The sequence below is a fragment of the Rhodamnia argentea genome, chromosome 2, assembly GCF_020921035.1.
Source record: "Rhodamnia argentea isolate NSW1041297 chromosome 2, ASM2092103v1, whole genome shotgun sequence".
Lineage (NCBI taxonomy): Eukaryota > Viridiplantae > Streptophyta > Magnoliopsida > Myrtales > Myrtaceae > Rhodamnia > Rhodamnia argentea.
This window is the reverse complement of record NC_063151.1, coordinates 17,810,967-17,819,844: the sequence shown is the minus strand read 5'-3', so window position 1 is coordinate 17,819,844 and position 8,878 is coordinate 17,810,967. Positions and strand designations below refer to the sequence as shown.

Genomic DNA, 8,878 nt, shown 5'->3' with positions numbered 1-8,878 from the left:
AGACAAAGACAACAACAACGTTAGGCAAAAGAATATATTTTAATCAGAGGGAAATGTGAGACCAACATAGCATAAACTTTGAAAAACACTCCAAATTGATTAAATTGTCAGAGGGATTGAATCGCAGTAGGATTAATCAGGTCATCTATAAATGGACTGCTCAACGCATAGGATTAACCACTTCATCCAAGAATTTCAATCTCTTCTCACAAAGCCTCTCAAAAGAGTTCAATTTCTTCAGCTTCATTTCTCCATCTTTAGGTATCATGTCATCAATGCAGCCTCCTGCTAATGGGAAGTTGATCACCATCCTAAGCATTGATGGTGGTGGGATTAGGGGAATTATTCCCGGTGTAATTCTGGGTTTCCTAGAGTCCGAGCTTCAGGTAGCTACAATTTGTTGTTATGATTTTTGTCATGTCAACCATTTAAGATAGCACCTTGCATCTTTGGCAAAGGATTAGGTCATCCTGAAAATGTCCTTCTCTGAATGCATCTATAGTCCTACTAGCTAACTATATGTTCACTTAAATCGTGCACATCATCATTGAACTTTGGGTTGAATAGCATGCTCAAGCTGGCCGCGGATGCCACCCGACCCGTCGCGCCCAAGAAAAAGTTTGACAAGTTGGTTATGTTAGGGTCTGGTCATTTACCCCCCTGAAAGACTGAAACAAGCCTTTTTGTTATGGCACAATGCAGAAGCTGGATGGAGAGGACGCGAGAATCGCAGACTACTTCGACGTTATTGCCGGAACCAGCACGGGCGGCCTCATCGCCGCGATGCTGGCGGCGCCGGACAAGAAGAACCGCCCTCTATACGGCGGCAAGGATATCAAGGCCTTCTATTTGGATCACTGCCCTAAGATCTTCCCTCAGCCCAGGTCTTGATAATTCAGTGGCAAATAATATGTAATTATATCGCATCTTACGATGAGATTACTAATAAATTTCAGAGACCAATGTATCATTTTATTTGACCAACATATGACTCTCAGCTTCTTTCATGGATCAGATGTCCGAGCAAAATTGTCAACGCTGTAAGGATGATCAAAGCCGTGGCTGGACCGAAATACAGAGGGAAATATCTGCACAGACTTGTTAAGGAGAAATTGGGAGATACCAGATTGCACCAAACACTGACTAATGTGATTATTCCAACATTTGACATCAAGGAATTGCAGCCTACTATCTTCTCCAGCTTCCAGGTTGACTCAATATTAGTACAAAAACCTTACAAAACCCCCAAAAAAGTAGCATTAGGTGAAAAACAAAGAAGGATAGCAAGATGAGTTGCCCTGTGACTGTTTTAATTGATTATCTAACCGTGTTGTGCGAGTTTCAGGTGAAGAAGAACCCTAGCTTGGATGCTTTAGTCTCAGACATATGCATCGGAACTTCGGCTGCACCAACTTACCTTCCAGCCCACTATTTTAGCACCAAGAACCCTAATGGATCAGCCAGGGAATTCAATCTTATTGATGGTGGCGTCGCGGCAAATAATCCGGTAGGCTCATTCGTATCAGAAAACTTTTGCACTATAAGGCACATATATGTAGAGAACTTCACCAATTTTGAGTTGGTTAAAGTAGAACCTAGCAAGTATTCTTGAACCTACCAATTTTTTTTTGGCAAACCTAAGACTTTGTTAAAATTAGCTGAACATTACATATCCAAAATAGGGGGCATACCCTCCACTAGTATCATTGTTCACGTACTACATAAGTCATTACCACAATTCGAGTTAAAGTCATCGAGACCAGAAGGAGTCTCATCAAAAACAACAAACTTGTCCTCTAAATCCTTGCCCATGTTCGCAAAAGCATCAGGACGAGCACTGCAGTTAGCCTCCCAAATAACAATAACTACATCTCTATATGTATGTTTTTAATGTTACTAGTTATCCCCATTCTCGTTGAGGAGTAAGTACTTGGGTGGAGGAGTAAAATAAATGAACCCGTTCATGACAATGCAGACATCGAAATCCATTTTGATTTTCGTGGAATTAGAACAGCATGCCGTGATAATTTGAACTGCTTCTCTTATTATTCATGCATCACAGGCTCTAGTGGCTGTAAGTGAGGTGACCAAAGAAATAATCAATGCGAACTCGGATTTTGATCTTCCTGATATGAAGCCAACAGACTATACCAGGTTCCTGGTTCTGTCCCTGGGCACCGGTTCATCGAAATCTGAGAAAAAGTACAGTGCCAAGAAAGCATCTAAATGGGGTGTGCTCGGCTGGCTCACGAATGGTGGTTCGACTCCTTTAGTTGATGTCTACACACAAGCAACTGCCGACATGGTGGATATTCATCTCTCCACTGTATTCCAGTCTCTTAAATGCGAAAATTACCTCCGCATTCAGGTAAAACACTGTCTGATTTTCAAAAAGAGCAGTATCATACTAACACCGGTACACTGAATTGCAATATTATACCGATAAAAAGAAAAAAAGAAACCACCTTGAAAATGAACTTTTTTATATTAATGTATGACATTCATTAAGTGTAATCTGAAAACGACAAGTGAAAAATGATGCAGGATGATACATTGACGGGAGATGTGGCTTCGGTGGACACGGCCACAAGGGAGAACTTGGAGAATGTTGTGAAGGTTGGAGAGGCATTGTTGAAGAAGCCATTGTCCAGGGTGAACTTGGACAATGGGGTCTTTGAGCCTTTAAATCAGGGTTCAAATGAAGAGGCTCTCAAGAGGTATTTGTTGAGATGGCTACCTAATTCAATTTGTCAAAGAATTCCTAGTGACACAATTGATTTTTTCCATCGATAATCAATTGAATATCTGCTGATCTCTTTTTCTGTTTCTTGTTACCTTCTGTACACAGACTAGCTGAAAAGCTGTCCAAGGAGAAGCAGCTCCGCCGAGGAAAATTGTCGCCTCTAGGAACTATATGATGACGCCTTATATATGCTACAAATTTACATTCATTCTGTACACAGCTTTGAAATTCGTCACAGAAGATTTGGTGTACAACAATGTTTTTCTATGTTCATTCGTTTTGAAGTTATAGGTACTTACCCTACAATTCCATCTTTCCACTATGCAGAGATGTGTAGTTTCTTGACCAATAAAAAAAATGCCTTTCGACAGATCAAATTTTCGATCGATCGCATGGTCTTATCAGATGAAACTGAACCTGCTATATTTTGCTGGTCAAGATTGGGCTAATCAACCGGAGAAGACATGTTAGACCGGAAAAAAAGAAACCGTTTATTGATTAGTTGAATGTTCGGAGAGTTCAAGACATTCTACCGTTATTAAAGAGACTTAACTAAAAAGATTGCGACTTTTTAAAATAAAAATAGCGAAAAACTCAAAAATTCTCAACACATGTTTGAATTGTATACCCGATAATTTACCAATACATAATTAAGCATATATGATCATTTGGACTAACCCCCGTCATCTTACAATCTTAAGAGTGCACTCTGTCACTTGAGACTACTGGTGCATTCATAACTTTGTTCTGGGGGTATTTCCAAGAAGATTGGAACCGAACCAGAAGGAGATGAGTACACTTTCTTACTATCTTGGTTTGCAAGGAACTAGCAAAGTACATTTCACCAAAAATTGATCTTTGGTTTTTGTTGAATCGGCTCAGTGGCGATTCGAACATAAATAGAATTTGCGTAACAAGGACGGAGAACATTAAATCTAGAAGGAAGTAAATGCAAGTACGGGAAACTGATAAAATTGATAGAGCATAATACGAAGTGTTAACCACATATAAGCAGTTAATATTCAAATTGATGATTACAACCGCATCTTTATAACTTTAGGCTCCATCGTCACACGTCCAGCTTATCCACAAGCGATTGCAACTCCTCAGTCGCCATTGGACCTAACTATCCATCGATTGGCATCTTCATTTTTCATTGGCATCTTCGCTTTGTTCAACACTTAAGCCAAATGTATCGAGTGATAACCGTACTTAACACCGAGCTCTATATCCATTCAACACATCGAATTCAACACATTGTTGATAGGCATAGTCAAACTGCGTCGTATAACTACTTGGTTTTAGATAAGTCTTGGAGTGGGGAAGCATACTTTTCTAAAGCCCATCTCCAAAGTTTGGACTTACAATGCCCAGCTTTACTTGTGGAATGTTGATTAGCTCTATTGACAGCGTAAAAGAAATCCTGCTCGATCATCAGTAAATAACACCAACGATAAGGAGTAATGAACTGGCCAGAGAAGACCAATACCACATCCGAATGCGATACGGCCAAAACAGGAAAAAGGAGAGAAAACAGGGAAAAGGGCAATTGCTGACTCTTAATACTAAACGACTAGGATCGATCATTGTTCTTTCACAAAATCACTGCAAATTCTTTCAGACCGACCAGGTTCTTATTCATAGGGCAGGGATTTCCCTGATTTCACACATTGTGGACGACGTTCTACGTGATGTAGGAGCTGCTTTGAAGCTTTATACTATGCTTTGCTTGACAGAGTTTTGGAATGATTGGCGTGACGGCCGCGCTTCTCTTCCACAAGCAGCTTTGCGAACCTATAAAATTGGCATGGTCAGAGGACCACATATGGCTTTGAGTTATGGAAAAAAGGACCTTCTACTTGTACCTTTTCAGAGCCTGTTCATTAGTCTCCAGTTTTGAAGGCTCCAAGTTACCGGTCTCCAGGTTCACCTTCGAAACCGGCTTCTTCAACAACTCCTCGCCGACCTTGACAAGATTGTTCAGATTCTCCTTTGTAGAAGTGTCGACTGTCGATACCGTCCCTCTCAATGTGTCATCCTGCAAATCCCCAGTTATACTTCGGCAGCAGCTAGAACTATGATTAGCTAGGGATGTACATTTCTTCTATTTAATAGCCTAGATGTTCCACATGAAACTCAGAAAAAGAAGAGGAGCAAGAACTAATTTTTATTATTGAGATATCTGAAGTTTAAGCCTATCATGTATCACCTGAATCCTGAGATAGTTACTTTCGCAATTAAGGGATTTGAAAACCACAGAAAGGTGAAAATCAACCATGTCCGCGCTTCCTTGCATGAACACATCCACTAAAGGAACCGAATTGCCTCCCATCAACCAATTAAAGACACCCCATCTGGCCACTGACTTGGCCTCATACTTCTCCTCGACCTTCGCCGATCCAGTTCCCAAGGATATCACCAAAAACCGGCCAAATTCCGATGCATTTATGGAGTTGAAAGCCGGGGATCCCCTGGTGATCTCTTTTGTCACTTCGCTGACAGCAATCAGAGTCTAATTGGAAGGAAAACAGAAGACATGTCAAGAAGAACAATGGGTTGAGATGAAGTTGAAAGGCTTGGGCTTGAGGACTTTCAGCGCACCGGATTATTAGCCGCCATACCGCCGTCGATGAGATTGAAGTCCCTCCGCGCACCTGTAGAGTCTGAAGTTTGAAAGAAGTGGGCCGGCAAGTAAGTCGGCGCTGCTGAAGTACCGATGCAGATATCTGAAATTATAGCATTGAGTCTTGTCCTCCTTTTCACCTGAACACACAAAAGCAGTGTCAATTGCCTTACAATCTATGGTAAAGGGTCGCTTTTCGCATAATTATTCTAGCAGAAAATGAAAGTACACCTCAAAGCTGGAGAAGATGACAGGCTGGAGCTGCTTAACATCGAAGGTCGGAATAACAACATTGGTCAAAGTCTGATGTAGCCGCAGATTTCCAAGCTTTGCCCTCAGAAGGTTGTGCAGATACTTGCCGTCATATTTTGGCCCAAACACAAGCTTTGCCGATTGCATAATGGAGGAAAACAAGCAGCTATTTCAGAAATGAAATGCAACAGAAAAATAGGACAGTTAGGAATGTTTACTGAAGAGAAAGATGGAACTAGATCGCAATTTTAAGGTTAAACAAAGAAAAGATGATCTCCGACAGCGCCTGCACCTTTTTTGTGGGAATATTTTGGGGCCATTGTCTAAATAAAAGGATTTGATGTCGTTGGCGGCGAACAGGGGACGGTTTTTGCCGTTTGGTGCTGTCAGCATGGCAGCCAGAAGTCCACCGGTGCTTGTTCCTGCTATGACGTCGAAGTAATCCGCGATCCTTGCATCCTCGCCGTCCAACTTCTGCATCATAGAAAGAGAACACATGACCAGAATGAAGAGGAAACTTCAATTTTGTCGAATAAGAACCTGCGGTGCTCATCAGGAAGTGTTAGGGAAACAATTTCCTTCTTCCCTTTGTTTCGATGTGATCCTCAATTTAGCCATTTTAGAAATTGGGAAAACCAATTACCGGTCCAAGTTTCACAGGACACATTCCTCAAAAGTAATAAAAAGTGTCATGCCATGGGGCATTATGACCTGTAACTCAGATTCCAGGCAAGCTAGGATGACTCCTGGAATCATTCCCCTTATGCCGCCTCCGTCGATGCTGAGAACAGTAATAAGGTTCCCATAAGTCGGAGGTTTCAGGGTCAATTTCTCGTACTCCATTTCAGCGAGAAAAGTATGAGGATCGAAGACAGGAGGCTAATTCTAGCACCGGTCGAGCGTCGTTATATATACTGGTGATGCAACAGTAATTACGGTCCTAAAGTGTGGTCATTCCTGGAGCAATCAGAGACATTGTCATGGGACCAAATGCTTGTCCAGTCGAGCCATGCCTTTTCATTTCCCTCTTGACGAATTTGGCCTACGCTGGAGAGCACCAAAAAATATCTGAGGATCGTTGGTTTTAGCCAGAAAATTGCTGAGAATGTTAGGTGAGGAAAATTAGGTGAAGGGATTGGGAAAAGCTCCCCTCCTCCTGTGATCTCAATGGTAGTACGAGGATGGCAAATGGTGCACGTCTTTGATGATGCCTTGCCCGGTGCTCGTGCCGCACTACCGAGCTGAGTGCATTCACTTGCATCCTTCGTTTTCGCAAAACATCATAATCGCCGGCAACATTCCTACGATCCACTCTGTAAGTGGTGGCACCTCCAAGTCGGAATGCCCATGTTCCTGCCTTATCGCCGGTCCATTGCATCCAATCCAAGCGGGACTGTCCCCATTACGATTCAGGCTGAAGCTTATGCTCTCAGAGGGATGGTGTTCGAGTAGCCTTTGATTGCAATAGCCGGAACTTAGAAATCGAATCGACTATATGACTCTGTTTGACATCGAAAATCGGCGAAATATCTTTCGTCCCGGATATTTCTGGCGACACGGGCTATCTGTAAGTTGTTTGACATCGAATCATCGTTGATGGCTCTGCGAAGTTGATTCATGCCTCTTCACCTCTTATTACAGAAGCCCCAAGGCCCGTGAGAAGCTCTCTCTTGGTTGAAGAATGAAGAATGCTCGAGAACGAAGTTAGTTCAGATCTAAAGTCTCCTACTGATGATTGATCTGCCCATTGACTTGTCTCGTGATAGCCTATCGGTGGTTGAGGTTGTATCGGGCCTGAAGGAAAGCCAGTGGGCTGTGCGGACGATTGTCGAGGATTGCTGCAGATTATTGGCCCAGCTGAAGAAACATCGAAATCTCCTTCGGCTCCCCGCGATCCTAACAGGGCCGCTGATTGGATCGCTAAAACCCGCTTATCCGACACTCTTCTCTCTACTTGGCTTTATTCCATCCCCGAACCCCTTTTGCTTATTTTATGTCTTGATGTCGAAAAGCTTGGTTTGTTCGGTATTTCTTAGCAATGAAAGTTTATTATTCCGACCCCCCCCCCCCCAAAAAAAAAAAAAAAAAAAAAAACATGTGAACATACACATGCATACACATGAACATGCGTCATATTCGCTACTTCTTCTCATCTGGACACTCTCGAGGCATCCCAACTCACAGGATATCTCAACTTTGAGTCATCCTGAACATTCTATCCCAACTCATTGGGCATCTCGACATACGGGGTATCGTCACCACTTATACTGTGGGTAGCGGAATTTTTTAATGATCACTTTTGTGGGTAATGACTGTGACAAGCTTACCTCTTTTTATTTCTCGTGCAAGCCACAGTGACATGTTTCGGAAATCGGCAATTGGGTATACTAAAAATCAAAATTTATGAAAATAACACTTCCAAGCCTAGTTGCGATCACACTTCATGTAAATAAAGCAAACACCTTTAGGCATGTAAGAGCTCATCCAAACAAGTCAAATCATCACAATATCTCGACATACACTGCTGAGACTTGTTCACACTTAGCATCGTATTCGAAAAAGACTAAAATTAACAAACATCAACCAACCAAATCAAGAATATTAAGTAGATCAACCTAACTTACTTCGAACAAAACTTGAATAACCCGAGCTTTTCACTGCCTTGTAACTCTTGAAAGATGGAATCTTGCTTTTCAATCTATGGATCATAAAATGGGAATAGTAGAGGGAAAGTGTCGGGGGGGTCTCCTTTTTCTTTACAAGAACAAATCGAAATCCTTTTGAAGCTTAAAGATATAAAATGAATTATACAGCCAAGGCAAAATGATTTTAGAATATTATTCAAGAGTTATTACAAGAGAAGAATAACCAACCAAGGTTAAAAAGTGATGATTTGGAGTTAAAGGCGCGCACGACAGCACTTCTAAATTACAATTTTTGCTCTAGAAGTGTTTCTGGAGCAAAAATTCGTTTAACCTAATTAGAACAGTTGAAGGTGATAATTTTGTGTGTGTGTGTGTGTTGAGAGAGAGAGCGCGAACTTTTCTCCTTCAGCCAAGTAAGTGAATATAAGTCATCGTTAATATCGATTAACTAAGGTTAAAATAGATAGTGCAACCCACGACATCATTGTCGGCCAAATTTCATGTCTCAAATCAAGATCGTACGAGTTAAAATACTTGATAGGAAAACGAAGAGAGGTGAGTACATATATTAAACAGAGACCAATGACTCATTCCAACTTGAAAATTTTGTCAAGT

General features: G+C 41.6%; 2 protein-coding genes across 2 annotated transcripts; one reads left to right on the top strand and one right to left on the bottom strand.

The window, feature by feature from the left end:
* The first annotated feature begins 275 nt into the window (after positions 1-275).
* LOC115747885 (patatin-like protein 2) lies at positions 276-2,918 on the top strand. The gene is made up of 7 exons (XM_030684216.1): positions 276-386; positions 703-884; positions 1,016-1,208; positions 1,346-1,507; positions 2,063-2,368; positions 2,545-2,717; positions 2,849-2,918. The coding sequence occupies exons 1-7, from the start codon at positions 276-278 to the stop codon at positions 2,916-2,918; spliced, it is 1,197 nt and encodes a 398-aa protein (XP_030540076.1).
* Positions 2,919-3,611: 693 nt separating this feature from the next.
* On the bottom strand, positions 3,612-6,519 carry LOC115747868 (patatin-like protein 2). The gene is made up of 8 exons (XM_030684188.2): positions 6,330-6,519; positions 5,911-6,092; positions 5,598-5,784; positions 5,345-5,506; positions 4,953-5,255; positions 4,609-4,781; positions 4,356-4,537; positions 3,612-3,708 (listed from the first exon to the last, which is right to left on the bottom strand). Exons 1-7 carry the CDS (start codon positions 6,459-6,461, stop codon positions 4,462-4,464), a joined length of 1,215 nt encoding a protein of 404 aa, XP_030540048.1. The 5' UTR covers positions 6,462-6,519; the 3' UTR covers positions 3,612-3,708; positions 4,356-4,461.
* Positions 6,520-8,878: the final 2,359 nt, after the last annotated feature.

Excerpts from the sequence above, each read along its gene's own strand:
- LOC115747885 (XM_030684216.1), top strand. The coding sequence starts at position 276 with ATGCAGCCTCCTGCTAATGGGAAGTTGATCACCATCCTAAGCATTGAT. Across the intron at positions 387-702 it reads TCCTAGAGTCCGAGCTTCAG|AAGCTGGATGGAGAGGACGC; the intron begins GTAGCTACAATT and ends GGCACAATGCAG. Across the intron at positions 1,209-1,345 it reads CTATCTTCTCCAGCTTCCAG|GTGAAGAAGAACCCTAGCTT; the intron begins GTTGACTCAATA and ends TGCGAGTTTCAG.
- LOC115747868 (XM_030684188.2), bottom strand. The coding sequence starts at position 6,461 with ATGGAGTACGAGAAATTGACCCTGAAACCTCCGACTTATGGGAACCTT. Across the intron at positions 5,785-5,910 it reads AAAATATTCCCACAAAAAAG|CTGCTTGTTTTCCTCCATTA; the intron begins GTGCAGGCGCTG and ends TTTCTGAAATAG. Across the intron at positions 5,256-5,344 it reads GTATGGCGGCTAATAATCCG|ACTCTGATTGCTGTCAGCGA; the intron begins GTGCGCTGAAAG and ends CCTTCCAATTAG.